This window comes from Zalophus californianus, chromosome 11 (genome assembly GCF_009762305.2).
Source record: "Zalophus californianus isolate mZalCal1 chromosome 11, mZalCal1.pri.v2, whole genome shotgun sequence".
Classification (NCBI taxonomy): domain Eukaryota; kingdom Metazoa; phylum Chordata; class Mammalia; order Carnivora; family Otariidae; genus Zalophus; species Zalophus californianus.
In genome coordinates, this window is record NC_045605.1 from 60,015,012 (window position 1) to 60,033,583 (window position 18,572).

An 18,572-nucleotide genomic window follows, 5' to 3' on the forward strand; every position below is an offset into this window, starting at 1 on the left:
CCAAGCCAGAAAGACGTTCTTGTCCCGGAGGGATCTCCTGCACAAGCATGTCTGGCTTTCCACCTGAATGCTTGGACCTCTGCACCCTTTCCCGGGCTTTCCCTCCCCATCTTCTCCCCTCCAGTGGTGAGAGCTGAGTAGAGCAAAGCCAGGAGACAACTGTGGGAAATCTTCTGCAAATGAGGGGCTTAACCCTGAGTGGCCTGGTTGAAATTTCCTCTGGATCAGAGGCGATTTTAAGGAAAAGCTGTGGTCCTGGGCCCGTATCCCATGAGGCTGGCCTAGGGGTTCACTTTCAGAAAGCCAGATTCTTTCATCAGGCTGGATTCCAGCTCCAGGCAGGATTTGTTTGCACATTTGTTCAGCAATACTTTGCCTCCGGCCAAGCCACGTTGTCACCATGGTGTGATGTCCTATGAGAGCTTTAATCAAAAGCCCAACGAGGTTAGGATCACTGGCAGGCAGATCTTGATCCTAAAGGCTCCTATGTTCCATGGATTGGAAGGGACCTTCATTAGCTCCGAGCTACCCACCCCTTGCCCCCGGCCCTCCCTTTATCCCACTGAAGGATGGGCTGAAGCCCTCTGTAAATCACATTCTCTTCTCCTTTTGGCCTGGCTGTTGGACCCTAGATGCTGCCTGGCTGATGGGGCGTAGGTTCAGTGATCGCTCTCTCTGCTCAACATCCGCCGGCTCGGATGATCAGTCCCTCTGGAAATACCCGGGTTTGAGGAGCCCCTTTGGGGCTTTTGTTTTTCCGACTTTTGGGACTAAACAGCACTCCTACCCCATGAGCCCCTTCTGCCTGCCTGCCTCACTCCCCTGCCTGCTCCCTCTGTTCCCTCAGCACTGCCCCTACTAACTGCAGGGAGAGGTTCGGGGGTGAGAAGAATCAGCCTGCTCAGCTGAGGGCTAGAGAGAGAACACCCATGGTGATGGAAGGCTTGGGCTTCTCTCTTCAGCCCAGCTAGACAGAAGTCCTGGTGGCCCTTCTTCCAGCTGGGCTGGGATGGAAAGAGAGAAGGGAAGTTCCTTTCTCCCTTTTCTCCCTTTTCTTCTCCCTTTTCTTCTTTTTCCCCCTTTACCTCTTTCTGTTCCATGCTGCTTCTTCCTCTTCTGCCTTAAAAGCCACCAGTCATAGAAGCCCTGCCTCCCCAGCGCTCCATCACTGTGGAATTGTGTTCTCTCCCTTGCGGCCCCTCCGTGGCTTCTGGCACCCTCGTCACCTGGCTCTTTCTCCCATCTTTAGGGAGAAGTCAGGGCGGCCCATCTCTCAGGGTAGAGGAGTAAAGACAAAGGTAGAAATTCTCTTTCCAGCTGGAGCTGGAAGTGAGCCCAAGGGGGATGCTCTAGCACGTTCCCAAGTTGCCTGTTGTCCACATATCCCCTTCCCTGGGCCTGGTGGTCATCATCTGCCAAAAGCCTGATCTATAGCATCGTTCCAAGAGCTGGCTCTTTGTTGTCTGCACGCTTGTTAGAAGAAATTTGGAAAGTGAAAAGTATAAATATGGGCATTAAAAAAAGGTACCCAAAGCTCCACCCTATTTGAGCATCTTCTCTGACAGTCTTCTGAGGTCTGTGGAATTTTTAATAATTTTTTATGTGGTCAAGGTAATAATGACCACTACTATTTATTGAGTGCCATGAACTGTGCCAGGTACTTTAAATGCGCTCTCCTGAAGCCTCACAACAACTCTGCAGGATTTTATAAATCAGGACTTAAAGTAGGGAAGTAAGTTGCACAAGGTCATGGCTATAAGTGGAAAGGCTTTGTTTCAGACTCTAGTCTGTTGTGTTCCATAGCTTGAGGTATTTCTTTTATGTCTAATTTTGTATCCTTTTGTTTCCCCTGAGCATTTTAATAGGTATTTTTGTATGTTTTTCAAATCTTAAGCAGCATTTTTAATAGCTGTGGAGTTTTCCAGCAATTGGATATACTATCATTTTCCCCTTGTTCCAACTTTATGTGTACTATCACATAATTATTACTACCGATGTGATGAGCGTGTTTGTGTATAAATCCTTGTCTACATTGCGAATTATTTCCTGAGGTTGGCTTTCTAGAAAGGCTGGTTCTTAGTGCTCTCCTGGACCTTGCCCCCCCACCCCCATCCCACCCTGCCCTGCCTGTTCCTCCCACTCACCGCCCTGCCTCTCCTTTCTAGTCATGGTGGCCCTCGGTCTCCTTCCATTGCAGCTGCCACTAAAACTGCCCTGGGCACCTCATCATGAATTTCCCCTTCCTTTCAGGAGCCCTGGTGGGAGGTCTTTGGGAGGAGGTGCCTCAATCTCCAGATTGGGCACCAAGGGCCCAGAGTGGGCCGCAGCAAGCATTTCTCCAGGGGCAGACCTGCTTGCCTGCCAGCCTGAAGGAGGCTGGCCCTCCCTCACCCTTTCCTCCCTCTCTTTGCAGCTCCCACCCTGCAGTGCAGTGTCCGGCAGCGCCTGACGGAGCCACAGCATGGCCTGGGATCTCAGAGGTTGGTAGAGGGCGAGGCTGGCCACTTCTTGACAAGCCGGGTCTCTCTGAGGCGAATGTGCAGCCTTTCATCTGGACAGTCTTTCAGTTCTGAAGGCCACGGGACCAGCGCTCCATCTGCCTCTGCTTCTTCTTCCTGCTCCTCTCCCGCCTCCACCACCACCTCCTCCTCCACCACCACCTCCTCCACCACCACCTCCATCACCACCGTCCATGTCCACCCTGTTTATTACCACCACAGCACTTCCTATTTCCTCCAGATGGGGCCCTACCCTGGCCCACTCCCTTCTGACAGCAGCGCTGTGAGGCCTGGGCATTCAGAGAGCTTGGGGTATTGGCTGTCTCTCTTCTCTTTCTTTCCTGCCTTCCTTCCCTTTCTGCTGCCTTTACCTTGGCCTCTGCCTGCTGGCTGCTGCTTGGTCAGCTGGGTGTGTGTGTGTATGTGTGTGTGTGTGTGTGTGTGTGTGTGTGTGTGTGTGTGCGCGTGCAGTGGGGCATCTTCTCCTTGTTCTCTCCCAGCCCTGGGGCTCCTTCTTAAGGTCAGCCTCACTTCCCACAACTTTGTGCCCTTCTCTGTTTGGGCTTTGCTGACTCTAAAAATGAGTCAGCGCCCCTCCCTCGTGGTCCTGTCGCACTTGGGCCTGAACTCTGCACCTGCACATTCGTTGTTTCACTGGAGGCCTTGCTTCCTTTGCCCCTCTGATAGAACATTTATGGATACCTGCTCTGGGCCAGGCTCTGCGGGGCAGGGGGATTCCTAGATGATAAGATACAATCCCAGCGTCCGGGAGAGGTACACAGACACTTATGGAACAAGTTGAGAAGTGCTACGGGGGTGTTGAGGAGGGAGTGACTAACAGTGTGTACCTGGGTGGAGCACGTCACAAGAGAGATGACATTTGTGCTAATGCCCTGTGTGCAGGAGCAGAAGAAAGTGTGGTCTAGGCAGAGGAAGCCTGATGGGCAGAGGTGTGGAGGTTCAAGAGAACAGGATATAACTGTGGTTAGGACCTTGGACGTATGTTGGTGGGAAGGGGTGGCAGATGAGGCTAGGAGGGGGAAGGGCTTTGAGAGGCAGGGGGCTTGGGCCATCACCTTTTAGGAGAGGGAGCACTGCAAAAGGATTTCTGAAAGGAAGAGAATCAGATTTGCGTTTTAGAAATAACATTTTAGGGGCCTGTATAAAGAAGAGAAGGGGAGACTACAGAAATTTGGAAGTCATTGAGGTAGACCAGTAGGGGAGGTAGTGAGGTCTAGGCGTGGCAAGGAGAGGATTAATTTGGCAACGGGCTAGGAGGGGTCGAGGAGAGGGAGGGACCTAGGAGGACACTCAGGTTTCTGGCTTGGGTGACCAAATGGATGTGGGACCCTTCACGGAATTAGGGAACTGAAGAGGAGAAACAAGTTCAGGGTTTTGGACAAGAAGTTTATAGGTGGGACGAGCCTAAAGTACTCACTTTGAGTAGGGATTTAAGGTTCTGAAGGGTCAAGTAATTTTCCCCAGGTCCCACGGCTCATTAGGAACAGAACACAGAGTCGAACTTGACTTTCCAGGCCCGGACACTCTTCCGGTATTTCTGTCCTTCTACGAGGTCTCGATACGTGAACTGTGTAAGAACTGGGGAGAGGCTTCCTCCCACAGCCTGGTCTAGCAGCGGCCGGGCCTTTCCCAGCTAATACCTCAGGAGATAGGCTAGGGTCAGAGATGAGAGCCTTGAACAAGCTTAGGGGAGCCTCAGAAAGTCCTTCTCCAGAGGGACCTCTCATCTCCGAAGTTGTGACCCAGCCCAGCCCTGGCCTCTGGGCTTCAGCCTGCTCACACTGCTGTGGATTTTTGGTCCTGCTTCACTCTGGATGCCAGTCCCTCTCGCTCTGCTCCTGGAACATCCGGATAGTTATCCGTGAGGGCTGTTCCTTTGTCTTTCACCAGGGGACTGCCTTTGCTAGCACTTTCACCCAGCACAGTGGCTCATTTTCATTCTCATCCTCATTGTCATCCAAAAGCTTAGGCAGGGAGACTGCCCCTCCCCATACAGGTGGAGAAGACTGGACTGGGGTTCGGGGCACTAGGGGGTGCTGCGAATCTCATGCTCCAAGGCCCAAGCCGAGGGCAGTGGGGAGGGAGGGCAGGGAGGTACATGCACCCACCTGGCCTGTTCACTACTGAATTTTCTTTTGCACCATGCACCAGAGGATCGTCTCTAAAGACAAACAGGCTCTCTAGTAAGGTTAGTAGCTTGGTATGGAAGCCCAAGGCAGCCCAGCCTTTGGGGAGGGACACCCCTGTCCTGAATGTCTCAATGATTCAGGGAGGGAAAGTGAGCTTGCCTCAGCAGGCCTCTGACCTCCTGCATCTACCTGAGCTTCCTCCAGGCTCTTTTCTGGCTTTGGAAGGTCTCAGCTTTTAACTGATGACAAGGCATGGAGGGATGGGAATCATGGCCAAATGGGGCTGTGGGCCACGAGGAGTGAGGCTGGGAGGGCCCCAATCCCCTGACTGCTCTCCCTTGGCATTAGAAAAGTAAGCTCCTGGGATCCTCATCTTGTCAGCATAGAGGGCCCCTTTTCCCAGTGCGGTTGCTCCCCAGAACTGTCTCGGCACCTTGCTCAGTGGCCCATATGTGTGTAGAAAAGGCAGGATATGGAGAGGATCATCTTGGAGCTTAGGGAAACGAGGGCACATTTAGAAAGAAGGACAGCGTCAGATATCCGAAACCAAATATGAGACTGAACAGGAGTAAACAGTAGAGGATGTGGTTGAAACAGTATCTGTAGGATGGAGTTGGAGCTGGGATTGTTCTCTGCCGTTCTTTGTCTCCAGGAAGATACTGGCCCATGGGGTAGTTGCTTAGTTAATTGTTTCCTACCGAGAATTAACCCTCCAGTAGCTATGAGCTAACCTTCTGCTTTTGCTTATTTTCGGGGCCTGGCGCCCTTCCTAATTTTTGACCCACAGCCTCCTCCTTTCCAGGTCCTATGGCGCTCTCCCCTCCCACTCCTGACTTTTCCCCTTTGCTTCCTGACTTGGATGTTTAAGCGTTTCCCTTAGCCCTCTCCTCTGGCCCTACTGTGGGTTCTCTTCTGGGAGAGCAGAGGGAGAGTTACGGGACTGGCAGGGGACCCCCAGATTTACCCTTTTGTCTGTAGAGGCAGGAGAGGAGGCATTCAGAATTGGTTTGTGGGCCTTCTTAGGAATAGCCAGCCCCTTAGAGGGTCTCAGCTTTCTGGACTAACCTCTGCGTGTGCATGTCCAGTGTGCAGTGCCCCATCCCCATAACTCAGCCTTGCAAAGAAGCCTCTTGTGATTGGCCCACGTATGGGTCTTCCAGCTTGACTGGCCTCATCATCTTCATTCCCACAATACTTCCTCCATTTCCAAGTGATTTGCCAACATATTTGATCCTCCAAACAGCCTTGCAAGGTCATTGAGTTGGTATTGTCTTCATTTGGCCAAAATTGAGGACCAGCAGGGTTAGATGATTTGTCCAAGGTCACATGACAAGCCTCAGGCAGAGATGGAAATTATGACTTCTAGTGGCAGCTCTTCAGAACCACTGCTCCTTTAAAGACCAATGTCCTGGCCTGTCTTCCTGCACCTGCCTACGCTCTCCCTCTCCGGTTCCGTGAGAGGGTTGAAAAGAGGCAGTGTCCTGGCCTTTTGGGGTGCATAAGGGATTGTTTGCAAGGCTGTTCTAACCTTCTCCTCCCCAGCCCGGGTCAGGCCCACTTACCGCATGTGCCGTTTTCCTTGGGGCCTGGCCCAGACTGGATGTGTCCCGGGGTGTGACAGGAGTCAGTCTGGGAGGAAGGCATGGGAAATGGTGACTCAGAGCAATATGTGGGTTCTGTGTCGGCTTAGGGTTGAGTCCTAAGAAATCTAGCCAGCTGTGGGAAGGCAGAGATTTTATTGGGGGATGTAAGCGTATGGTTGCCCCAGGTTAGGGCCTGGCCACTCAGCAGGGTGGGGGCCCGTCATTAGAAGGTGGGGGCCCGTCATTAGAAAGCCCTTTGCCAGACAGATGATGGTGTAATAACTTTTGGTTTTGCTTCTTGTTTTGTCTCTTCTTTCTCCATCACTTTTCCCTTTCTTTCTTTCTTTCTTTTTTTTCCCTCCCCTTGGTCCTTCTTATATCTACTTGCTCTTCCTTTTGCCTTTCTTTCTCCCTGATTTTACTCTCCTGTCCCTGTCTCTTCCCCAACCTGTCCCCATTCCCTACTCCCGCCTCATTTCTTGTCCTGTACTTATGGCCTACTCAACTTCCTTCTGTTTCTGCTCCTTCCCTCTTGCCTACCTGCCTGTTTCTCCTCTATTCTCTCTCCTACCCCTCTTTGCACACTCATTTCCCACCATGCCGTGTCTTCTCATGCTGTTCCTCTCTCCTCTTCACCTTTCCCCTATCCCCTTCTCCTGTATGTGTCCCTTTCTTCCTCTCTGCCCTGTCTTGCAGGGATTTGACCCTTTCCGATTCGGAGTCCTCCCTCCACATGAGTGACCGCCAGCGTGTGGCCCCCAAGCCTCCTCAGATGGTCCGTGCTGCAGACGAGGCCCTCGGTGCCATGACTTCCAATGGCAGCCACCGGCTGATTGAGGGGGTCCATCCCGGCTCTTTGGTGGAGAAACTGCCTGACAGCCCTGCCCTGGCCAAGAAGGCACTCCTGGCGCTGAACCATGGGCTGGACAAGGCCCACAGCCTGATGGAGCTGAGCCCCTCAGCCCCACCTGGTGGCTCTCCACCTTTGGATTCTTCCCGTTCTCACAGCTCCAGTTCCCCAGACCCAGACACGCCATCTCCAGTTGGGGACAGCCGAGCCCTGCAGGCTAGCCGAAATACACGCATTCCCCATCTGGCTGGCAAGAAGGCCGTGGCTGAGGAGGATAATGGCTCCATTGGCGAGGAGACAGACTCCAGCCCAGGCCGGAAGAAGTTCCCCCTCAAAATCTTTAAGAAGCCTCTTAAGAAGTAGGCAGGATGAGAGTGGCAGTGGCGGGACAGCTTGTCCTTCCCTGGTCTTCTGCCTCCCCTTCCTCCCCGTCCAAGACACCTGGCCCCTCGAGTGGGGGCCTGGGAGGGGCTGGCCCAGGGGCCTGGGCACTGTACATACCTGCCCCCCTCGTCCTTGGGTCCTTCAACATTATTTATTAACTGACCACCATGGCCTGCCTGCCCTGCCTTTCTCCCCGCCATGGGCTGCGGCTGCCACCCCCTCTCTACTTCAGTGCATGTCTTAGTTGCTGTCCCCTCAGCTCCCACCTCCACCTCTGGGGTCCAGCTTCTGTCTCTGCTGTCCCAGTTTTGAAGTTTGGTTTCTTGTTTCTCTGTTTCCTGCTTTCAGGCTCCTCCCTCCCACCACTCCCCAACTTCCCCTAGCAGCTAGGCGGGGGAGGATAGGAGTAACTTCCGACATCTGTGCCTCAGACCTGTTCCACCCCACCCACGATGGTTCTGTTTACCTCAGACTGGGGCTGAGGGCCTAATATTTGAGGTTTGTTCTTTGTTGAGTGTGGTGGGTCAGAAGGAAACTGGGCCTGGAGCTCGCTTGAGCCTCCAGGGGTTCATGGGGGACTGGAACACATTCCTAGAGAACAAGCTACTAGAGAATTTTGAAGAGAGGCTAGGCTAGGAGTTAGGTCAAGAGAGACTCCTCTTAGTTGGGGGATGAGTAGACGCCAGAGTTGTGGGCTACAGGGCTGTCACCTTTTCTCTCTCCTCTCACCTACACCTGCCTCTTTCTTATCCTTGCTCCCCCACACTGCAGGAAGGTTTGACTATAAGAGGTGCTGCCCAAATGCTCCCCAAGCATCAGTACTCCTGGAGCTCAGACAAATGGCTTCCCTGGCCATGGGAGCCTCAGCCATGATACAGGGCTCTAATGGGGCCCTGGAGCTGTTGGGCAGGATATTGTTGCATTTGAACCAAAAAACATTTTTAAATTGAGAAAAGAAATCTCCTGAATTTCCCAAGTGCCTGCACCACATACTCCCCTTGTCAGACCACATTTTCATGTTACTGCATAGCTTGGGCCAGAGGCTCAAAAAGGACACAGCTGGTTTAGGGAAGGGGGTGGCTGAGGAAGACAGTATAGGTGAAGGCAGCTGTCTTCCCCCCTCTTCCCCCACACCCTTCCCACCCTCCAGACAACTCTCTCCCTTACCTGTTTTTGCTATGGCTATAAAGGTATTTTCCTTTTGCCCCACTCCTTCCCATGCCTTTACTCTGGGATCCTCTTTTGGGCCTGGGGTGCAGGCACCTGGGGCTGGTCTTAGGAGGGTGCTAGGCTGCAGACTGCCTCGTACCCCCTGGACACCCTCACATGGTTTTTCTGTGTTATTTCATAAGACTCTTTGAAGTCCAATAAAGCATGTAGGAGATTTTAACCTCTGCTGGCTTTGACTCTCATTGTGTTCTTTGTGGCACAGTAGACAGGATGAAGAAGAGACTATTTCTCCTTGGCCAAGGAAAACTGAAACTCTCTAATACACATACCCCAAAGCTCTCAGGAGAGGCTAACAGTTGAAATACAGCATGCCTGCCTGGTTAAACTTGAATTTCTGATAAAAACTTTTTTAGTGTAATTATGTCCCTGCAACATTTGGAACACATTATTTTTGTTTGCTAAATCTGACAACCCCATCTTTGGGCCATCTTTACCCTATATGGGATAGATATCACCTAGGACTTTTAGAATTACTTCACAGGGAGCTTGGGGGTGCATCTAGAGGGCAGTGAGGAACGGATGAAAGATTTTAGAAAGGGATGCCACACGAGCTTTCATGAAAATCAAGTTGGTGTCGCCCAAATCAGAAGCTTCTACGTCACTCTCGTATATTACGTCTCCTATCTATTCTTACTCCCCTCATTCAATCACCAAGCAGTGTCCATTCTGCCTCCACAAGGCCTAATTGCTGACCCTGGTTCTGCCACCATCCACTGGATAATTATAAAAGCGACTGGGCCATGGCCCTGCCCTGCTCAAAACTCTCCCAGAGCTCCCACTCCGTCAGGATACAATCAAACGCCTTGGGTTCGCAGGGCTCTCTTCCAAGGACTGACGGCCAGATGCCCTCCGTTCTAGGAGCGTGGTGCTCCCGGCTGCCTCCCGCTATGCGTCGCAGGCTATAGCCCACATCGGATAGCAGTCGGGTTATTCTCTCTCTCTCTCTTTTTTAAGATTTTCTTTGACAGAGAGAGACAGCGAGAAAGGGAACACAAGCAGGGGGAGTGGGAGAGGGAGAAGCAGGGGGACTGAGCTACTCAGGCGCCCGGGTTATTATATTCTAACAGTCGTCAAGACAAGAAAGGGTTTTGGATGGTTGGGTTTTTATTTCAAAAATACCTGAACCACCTTGACTTAGGCCAGGGCCCGCCAAGGAGAGGGGCGGGGCCGGGGCTGTCGGGCTGTGCGCGCAGCGCCGGGTTCTGGCCCCAGAGTTGGCGTTGCCCACAATCAATATGGCGGCGGGAGAACCGCGTTCCCGCCGGGCGGGCCCACACCCAATGTGGCCGTTGGAAAGGCTCAGTTTCCAGGGCCCTGCCCGTACTCAACATGGCGACTACCGGGTGAGGCCGGTTTTGGGCTACGCTAGCCTGCCCACGGGCTGGGGCGCTGGCAGCGTCGAGTAAACGTCATTCGAGCTCCGTCGCGCCGCTTTTGCGTCTCGGGTGGCGGGAGCGGGAAGGGGATTCGGATTGTCGCGCCTCCGCTCCGTGGAGGAAAGTGCCCTCTGGCCCCCAAATCCAGTCCTTGCACCTCAGCGCCCCCAGGAACCCGACCCTTCGCACTCTACCACCTTCTCGATCCCGCCGGCGCCTCCGAACTGCAGTCCCGTCTCGAATCCCTCAGCGCGTCAGCCACTGGCCGCGATGCATGTGATCAAGCGAGGTGAGAGGCCGGGGAGGGGCGGCGGGTTAGTGGGGAGCAGGTAAAGGGGTCGCGGGCTGCCGCCGCCCTCGCAGTTGGCGGCGCCCGCCCGCCTCCACCGCTTCCCGCCCTGCCGGCCGCTGCTTCCCGCCCTGTCAAGCCTGCTCGGCCTCTGGCTTGTTCCACCCCCCCCCCCTCCCGCCCCAGCCGGCCTTCAGTGTGAGCCCCCCTCGGCTTTGTCATCCTGCCGCCTTTCAAAAGAATAATACCTCCCCGTTATCGAGTAGTTACTGTGTGCGCCGAGCACTTTCCGGGCAGTATTCCTTAGCTCCGCTTCTCAGGTAAAGAATCTGAAGTGCAGAGAGAGGTCCGGTGACTGACGCAAGGCCACCCAGTTAGTTGATGGTGAGGCCAGGGTTGGACCCAAGGCTAACATCGGAGTGTACTGGAAAACCCTGGGGCTGGTGACCTGTCCTAGGGAGTGGGAAGAATCAGCAAGAAGGGATTCTGCCTTCAGTTTCCTGATCTCTTCTGTGGGGGTGTGGGGTGAAAAGAACAGATCTTAGCCACAGACATGCCCGGAATTTGCCCTTTGTAGGAGATGTGTTTCCAGTTTTCCCCGGAGTCGTCCCAGAGGAGTTTGGGGCTGGGACTACTGACACAGAATCGGAGTAGGGAGGCCAAGACAACTTCCGACAGGATGGGGACTGGGGAGAGCCAGGGAATTGGGTTCTTCCTCAACAGTTATCTCCCATTAGACTTGCCGAGTTCGTGCTTTGTGCCAGCCCTTTGCTTGGCAGTGTGAAATTGTAAGAGGAGACAGTCCCTGCCTTGGCCAAAGGTTTAATCGGATTGGAAAAACAAGAGCAAAACATCCATTTAGCAGAGAACTGTAAGGCAGGTATGAACAAAGTTTGACTTGAATCTGCTTGCCTCTGTTAAAGCAGTAAAGTTATTTCAGAATTGTAGGCACTTGGTGCTGGTTGACTGACTGGATGTTTTGTCTACTGGGCTGTGAATATTTCAAAGATGGGGACTTTATGCCCACACTTAGCACCGGACTTGCCATGACTAAGAATTCAAAGAATGAATGAGAAAAATTATTTTAAAAAATAGGATATAATGAATGCTGTGGGTAGGCAGGTGGTTGATTTGGTTTTGTCCAGGTAGTTTGATAAAAGCCAAGAGATGGAGAAGTGGACAGTGATGGCCCTTCTTCCAGGTTTTAGTATCTTGAGAACATCATTCTCTGAATTTCCCTAGTCCTCCATTTTAGCTGAGACCAAAAGACGAGAATACATGGTTCACTTTTATTGGTCCATTCCTGTGAATGAAATGAACAGCTAGTGTTTTTAGACCTTTAGAAAAAGGTATGGAAAGGGCGCCTGGGTGGCTCAGTTGGTTAGGCGACTGCCTTCGGCTCAGGTCATGATCCTGGAGTCCCGGGATCGAGTCCCACATCGGGCTCCCTGCTCAGCGGGGAGTCTGCTTCTCCCCTCTGACCCTCTTCCCTCTCGTGCTCTCTGTCTCTCATTCTCTCTCTCAAATAAATAAATAAAATCTTGAAGAAAAAAAAGAAAAGAAAAAGGTATGGAAGGATGAAGATTCCCTTATGGTAAGTCTGTAACAAATATGAATTGAAAACTTGTGAACTTAAATTACTGGAGTAGATAACACCCCTGGATTGTATTTTTAACCTTTGGGTCCACTTTGAAATACCGTAGTTTAAAAAGTACTACCTACAACAAGCTCTAAAAGGCAGGGCTTATTTTGTTTCTCATTCCTTCAGAGAACATAATTTGATCCAGGTGATTCTCTGCTAGATTCTGCCAGTGTAGCATTCAGCAGGCCTTGTTAATATACAAAGTTGTACTTGAATTTATTTTATTTTTGAAAAAAATTTTTAAAGATTTTATTTATGTATTGGAGACAGAGAGCGTGAGAGGGCACCAGCATGGAGGGGGGCGCGGGGAAGAGGTGATTTAAGATTGCAGAGGCAGACTCCACGCTGAGCTGGGAGCCTAGAGTGGGGCACAATCCCAGGACCCTGGGATCATGACCTGAGGCAAAAGCAGACGCTGAACTGACTGAGCCACTGAGGCACCCCTTATTTTTTATTTTTATTTTATTTATTTATTTATTTAAAGATTTTATTTATTTATTTGACAGAGCAAGGCACAGTGAGAGAGGGAACACAAGCAGGGGGAGTGGGAGAGGGAGAAGCAGGCTTCCCGCGGAGCAGGGAGCTCGATGTGGGGCTCGATCCCAGGACCCTGGGATCATGACCTGAGCCGAAGGCAGACACTTAACGACTGAGCCACCCGGGCGCCCCTATTTTTGATTTTTAATGTGCTCAGGGTTTTTCTTTTTCTCTTATTTTTGGCATGCCAATGAGTAGCAGAGTAGCTTTTGTCATCTTTGTTAATTTTGATGGAATTATCCAGGAGGGCAACTGGCAGTCAACCTGACTTGTACAGTAGTTCTCCCCCTCTTATTCAGGGTTTTGCTTTCCACTGTTCCAGTTACTAGCCTAACTCTACATCATAGTGCCTGTGTCATTCACCTCACTTCATGTCATCACATAGGCAATTTATCATCTCACATCATCACAAGAAGGGTGAATACAATACCACAATATAGTTTGAGAGAAAGAGAGACCATATTCACATAACTTTTATTGTAGTATATGGTTATAATAGTTCTGTTTTTTTATTGGTTATTGTTTATCTCTTAATGTGCCTAATTTATAAATTAAACTTTATCATAGGTATGTATGTATAGGAAAAAACGGTATATATAGGGTTTAGTACTTTCTGTAGGCATACACTGGGGGTCTTGGAATGTATCCCCTGCTGCTAAGGGGGTACTACTCTACTTACTGAATGTGCTTATATCTTGCTAAGCACTCTGAGGGAAATAATAGAGGAAGAAGGCCCTTCATCTTCAGAGATCTTAGGATTGTTAGAGACATAGGAACAATCCATATGAAAATTGTTAGATAACAGAAGGAAATAGTAGATGAGTTTTTCTCTTGCTATCTTCAGATATTTTTCCTGATGGGAGAGTATTGTATTGCTCCAGGAGATTAAGGTTCAAGAATAAAAATTGAGAACCATTGCAATAAATTCAGTGTAGCTGACTGAGTTGTAAAGTGTGCTTTGGATTATAGTATATGGTTTTCAAAACTTTGGGTCGTTACCCAACCCACAGTAAAAATTATATTTTACATCATGACTGAGAACATACCAGTGTATATGTGTGTGTGTGTGTGTGTGTGTGTGTGTGTGTGTGTGTGTGTATAAATTTTCATAAAATGAAATGAACATTTTCAAAATAATTCCTTTTAAAGCATCCATTTGTACTCTGGTAATCTCTCTTCTATTCCAAATCTGTTCTCTAGCCTTTCCTCTCTTTTCCCTTTTCTCCCTCCCTACTTCCTAATCCCCTTTACAGCCCACTGTATTTTTTTGCAAATCTGTGTGGATATTCTCTTGGCATTGAGAAACAGTGGTGAGGAGGCAGACATGGTTCCTGTTTTCAAAGATCTTAACAATCAATTGCGAAAGATAGACACATCAAAAAACTTAATATAATAAAATATGATAAATACTCTGATAGGTAAAGTAAAGGCTATAGGAACCCATTCATTCAGTTATTCAGAAAGTATTTAGTACTACTTTGTGCCAGGAACTGTTTTAGGTGCTAGAGATTACAGCAATGAACAAAACAAGCTAAGTCCCCTTTCTTATGGAGTTTACAGTCTTGTGTGGATGAGAGTGGTAAGTATACATAAGAAACAAGTAAACAGAGGACTCAGTTAATTTCAGATAGTGATTAGGGAGATGATGACAAGTAAACCGGTAATGGAGGTGATTGAGAAGGTAATCTTGGATAGTCAGGGAAAGCTCTCAGGAGCTGGCATTTGAGCTGAGCTCTGAGTAATACTAGGAACCAGCTATGTGAAAATCTGTGGGCTGAACCTTCCAGGTAGAGGGGATAGAAAGTTCGTACCTTGAAGAAGAGGCACATCCACATCCTTGGTCTTACAGTATTAGCAAAGTCTTGCTGAAGAGAGAATTAGGGAAGATAGTTTATAATCAAGAGGAAATCAGACAATTAGTATTCTAGAGGATTTCAGAAGTAGAGATCAGTGTGAGTTAGAGTGCTTGGGGCAGGTCTCGTGGATGTGGTGAGAGTTGAAGATTAAGTAGGAATTAGATGTATGGAAAGGTGGAAGAGGGACTTTTAGGCAGAGCAAGGTACAGGCATTGTTGAGGATGTGGGAATGGGAGGCCCTGTTGGGGCTTACTGATATTTCACAGGGAACAGGTGAAGAGGTGATAGGGGGCCGAACTAAGGAAGACTGCTTGAGAGAGGAGGATAACGTAGGCGGTGACAAACAGGGATTAATGATGTGATAAAGTCAGCGTCTAGGGGTTGCAAAGTTGCCTAAGTGGAATGATAGGCTAGAGAATGGTCCTTTAGACCATTAGTCTGCCTCCCCCTTCCAGTGCGAGTTAATACAATTGCTATTGTACTTTTTGTCAGTTTCCTGATCAACTTGCTAGCTACAGAAATCTGTTTGCTAATATTGCCTCGTGGTCACCTGTTTAGTTAGCCAGTTGGTAGAGCATTGAGGGCCTAGTCCCAGTAAATTTACTCTGTTGCAGAGTTAACTGCATATGTGAGTCTGGTCAAAATAGGAGATCACAGTGGTGATCAGAAAGAGAAGGGCTGTCTTAGTGGTCATATATCTGTGCAGAAGAGCCCAAGATGTTTGATGATAGGTTTTATTGTTGATAGGTTAGTAGTGCTGTCTTACTGTTGATGTATTCTTCAGCCAGCCACTGAGCTAAGTTTCAACATACAGATGTGAATGAGAAGGCCAAGTGTAAACACATATTTAACATGTCCTTTAGTTACTAGTTAAAAAGGATTGGAGGGGCAAAGAGAGATAAATTAACATTTATTGAGTGTCTCTTGTGTATCACAGATACTGTGATCAGTGTTTTCCCAATGAGAGCAGCCTTTTTTTTTTTTTAACATATAATGTATTATTTGTTTTAGAGGTACAGATCTATGATTCAACAGTCTTGCACACTTCACAGCACTCACCATAGCACCTACCCTCCCCAATGTCTATCACCCAGCCACCCCATCCCTCCCACCCCCCACCACTCCAGCAATCCTCAGTTTGTTTCCTGAGATTAAGAATTCCTCATATCAGTGAGGTCATATGATACATGTCTTTCTGTGATTGACTTATTTCGCTCAGCATAATACCCTCCAGTTCCATCCACGTCATTGCAAATGGCAAGATTTCATTCCTTTTGATGGCTGCATAATATTCCATTGTATATATAGACCACCTCTTCTTTATCCATTCATCTGTCGATGGGCATCTTGAGAGAGCAGCTTTTTTAAAATGAGATATAATCGTTGTAATCATACCAAAGTTTTTAAGACAGAAGCATTTTTTTTTAAATCTTTTACAGTTTATTATCATGAAGTCCCTGGCACAGGCATCAGCATTTGAGAAGGAGAGAAGCTAAGTCAACATGAGGCATAATAATATCAATAGTGTACAGCAATAACAATGGTAATTTATACTTTCCATCCCCCTTTGAAGAATTTTTTTTTTCCCATGGAAGTTTCTTGAAGACAAAAATGCCCTCAGTCTGGAGTGACTTAAATTAAGACAGAAGCATTTTTTTACCTTACCTCATTTTGTTGTCACAGTAAACCGAGGAAGTAAGAAGAGGTATAATAATTATCCCCATTCTGTAAGTGAAGATCTCTTAATGACAGACCATATTATGTGGCTTGCCTAAGACAAGCTATCTAGTGGCTGGATATATCTACTATTCTTGGTAGGAGTAAATAAATAAAGGTTAGATGAGCTACCACCGAAGCTAAACTAAGAATAATAGGACTTTGGAAGGACAAAGAGGAATATGTTCTAAGTACAGAATCGTAAAAGGACTAACTAGGTAAGGTCTACGTGTATCTGTCTACCATATCCCCAAAATACGAAAACTAAGAGGTTGCAAAAAATCAGAACAGAAACTAAGACATTGTCTCTGGAAGATTGCCTTGGATTACAAATAGAAGTACTTCTTGGGGCACCTGGGTGGCTCAGTCGGATAAGCGTCGAACTCTTGATTTTGGCTCAGGTCATGATCTCAGGGTCCTGGAATCGAGCCCCATCTTGTCCCACCTCAGGCTCTGCACTCATCGAGGAGTCTGCTTGGGATTTTCTCTCTCCCTCTGCCCCTCCCCCTGCTCATGCTCTCTCTGTCTCTCTAAAATAAATAAATAAAATCTTTAAAAAAAGAAGTACTTCTTTACATCGTGTGAAGTATGTTCAAAATCATTAGTTATCCTAGAAGAGTATGTTAGCCAAATTTATCATGAAGGTGTTAGAATGGAGACAGGTTTTATTTTTCATTTATTTATTTTTTAAAGATTTTATTTATTTATTTGAGAGAGAGCGAGCGAGAGAGGAGAGAAAGAGAGAGGAGAGAGAGAGCACAAGCGGGGGGAGGGGCAGAGGGAGAAGCAAACTCCCCGCTAAGCAGGGAGCCCGATGCGAGGTTTGATCCCAGGACTCTGGGATCATGACCTGAGCCGAAGGCGGACGATTAACCGACTGAGCCACCTAGGCGCCCCTGGAGACAGGTTTTAAGTCATTTAACATTTCATAAATATTTGAGTTCCTGCTATGGGCTAGTAGTCCTTGGTTCTTGGTCTGGGTGCTGGGGAATATATTGGTAAATAAAACATGCAAAAATCTTTTTCCTTCTGGAAGTTATATTCTAGTGGATGAGTGGGGAGACTTACACAGTAAACAAATACATAGGTAAAATATATAGTGTGTCCGATGATACTAAGTGCTATAGGGAACAATAAAGCATAGAAGGAGGATGAGGATAAGAAGAGCATGGCTGTGTTTGGGGCATTGCAGTTTAAAATAGGGTGATCGGGGAAGCCTCACTGAGAAGATGACATTGACCAAAGACCTGAGGAAGTATAGATAGTCACAAGGCCGGGGTTGCCAGGGTAGAGGAAGGGAGGGGGGTAGGAAAGCAGTAGTTGAAGTTGGGGAAGGGGCACACAGGACAAGTTGTGTAGGGTTCTATGGACTATTATAATGGTTTTGACTTTTATTCTGAAGGTGATGTTAAACTACTATTAAGGCGTTTTGAAGGGGATAATGACATGATTTTGACTTAAGTTTTAAAGAATAATTCTGGCTGCCATGTGGGACAAGGGGAGAAACATCATTTAGGGAGTTACTGCAAGAATCCAACTGATTTATTTATTTGTAAGGGAAGAAGGGAAGACGTTGTGTATAGAATCCATACTCTTTGAAAATACAAAAATAATTTCTTGATGACTCTGTTGGGGTCTGAATCTTTTATGTGTGAAATAGCATCTCATGTTGGTCAGTTTTAAAAGTTCATGGGTTGATTACCTTTGATTCTTTGACGTTGCTATTTTAATGAGTGCTAACATGAATTACATGGTTTGATTCTTCAGATGGTCGCCAAGAGCGGGTTATGTTTGACAAAATTACGTCTCGAATCCAGAAGCTATGTTATGGACTTAATATGGATTTTGTTGATCCTGTAAGTAAATATGGTTTCTGTGTAAACCTTGCTTCATGTGATTCCTTTTACTAGTCCCTTATCTCTTATCATTCACTTGATAAATATTTTGGTTTGGTATTTTGGTTATGGCCTTGGATATAAAATGTGAATTCATTGCTGAAAACTTACTTTCTAAAACAAAACAAAACAAGACCTATTTTCTAACTTTTGGTCCCGTGAGTTCTTTTCAGAGAATTATCAGAGTGAACAAAGAGGAAAACTTAATATTAACATATCATATTAGAGACTTCCTTGGGTGAATTGTTTTATTCATAAGTGGAAAAGCGTATAGAAAAGCTTGTTTTGGAGTTGTGGTCATTTGTATAGGAACTAGTTTGAAATTTGCTTTTTTGTTATCTATGTAGAAAGAATGCATTTAAGTAATATAAGGTAGATTTCATGGACAACATTTAAATTAAGGAGAATACTTCATAAGCAAGTTGTTCTGTTTTTCTCATTATTTTTTGTAACTTCCCTACTCTAGACCCTCATCATCTCTAATCTGGACTGCTGTCTTTAGTGGCCTCTAAAGTGTCTTCCTTTCATCTTGTCCTGTACAGATGCATCTTACACATAGTTTCCAA

At 47.9% G+C, this 18,572-nt stretch overlaps 2 protein-coding genes across 7 annotated transcripts in view; both read left to right on the forward strand.

The window, feature by feature from the left end:
- Positions 1-8,859, forward strand: part of STIM1 (stromal interaction molecule 1) — a 192,224-nt gene extending 183,365 nt beyond the window's left edge. For 2 of the 5 annotated variants that reach the window (XM_027578883.2, XM_027578885.1), the window contains exons 11-13: positions 633-725; positions 2,414-2,480; positions 6,928-8,859. In XM_027578883.2, the coding sequence (XP_027434684.1) occupies positions 633-725; positions 2,414-2,480; positions 6,928-7,444 (677 nt within the window). In that variant the 3' untranslated portion in view covers positions 7,445-8,859. Of the gene's footprint in view, positions 1-632; positions 726-2,413; positions 2,481-4,670; positions 4,708-6,927 lie in introns of all 5 variants that reach the window. The other 3 variants (XM_027578886.2, XM_027578887.2, XM_027578884.2) reach the window with 3 other exon arrangements.
- Positions 8,860-9,877: 1,018 nt separating this feature from the next.
- The window catches only part of RRM1 (ribonucleotide reductase catalytic subunit M1), a 36,886-nt gene continuing 28,191 nt past the window's right edge, over positions 9,878-18,572 (forward strand). Inside the window, exons 1-2 of one of the 2 annotated variants that reach the window (XM_027580628.1) lie at positions 9,878-10,360; positions 17,879-17,967. In XM_027580628.1, the coding sequence (XP_027436429.1) occupies positions 10,342-10,360; positions 17,879-17,967 (108 nt within the window). In that variant the 5' untranslated portion in view covers positions 9,878-10,341. The remainder of the gene's footprint in view (positions 10,361-17,878; positions 17,968-18,572) is intronic. The other variant, XM_027580629.2, reaches the window with a different exon arrangement.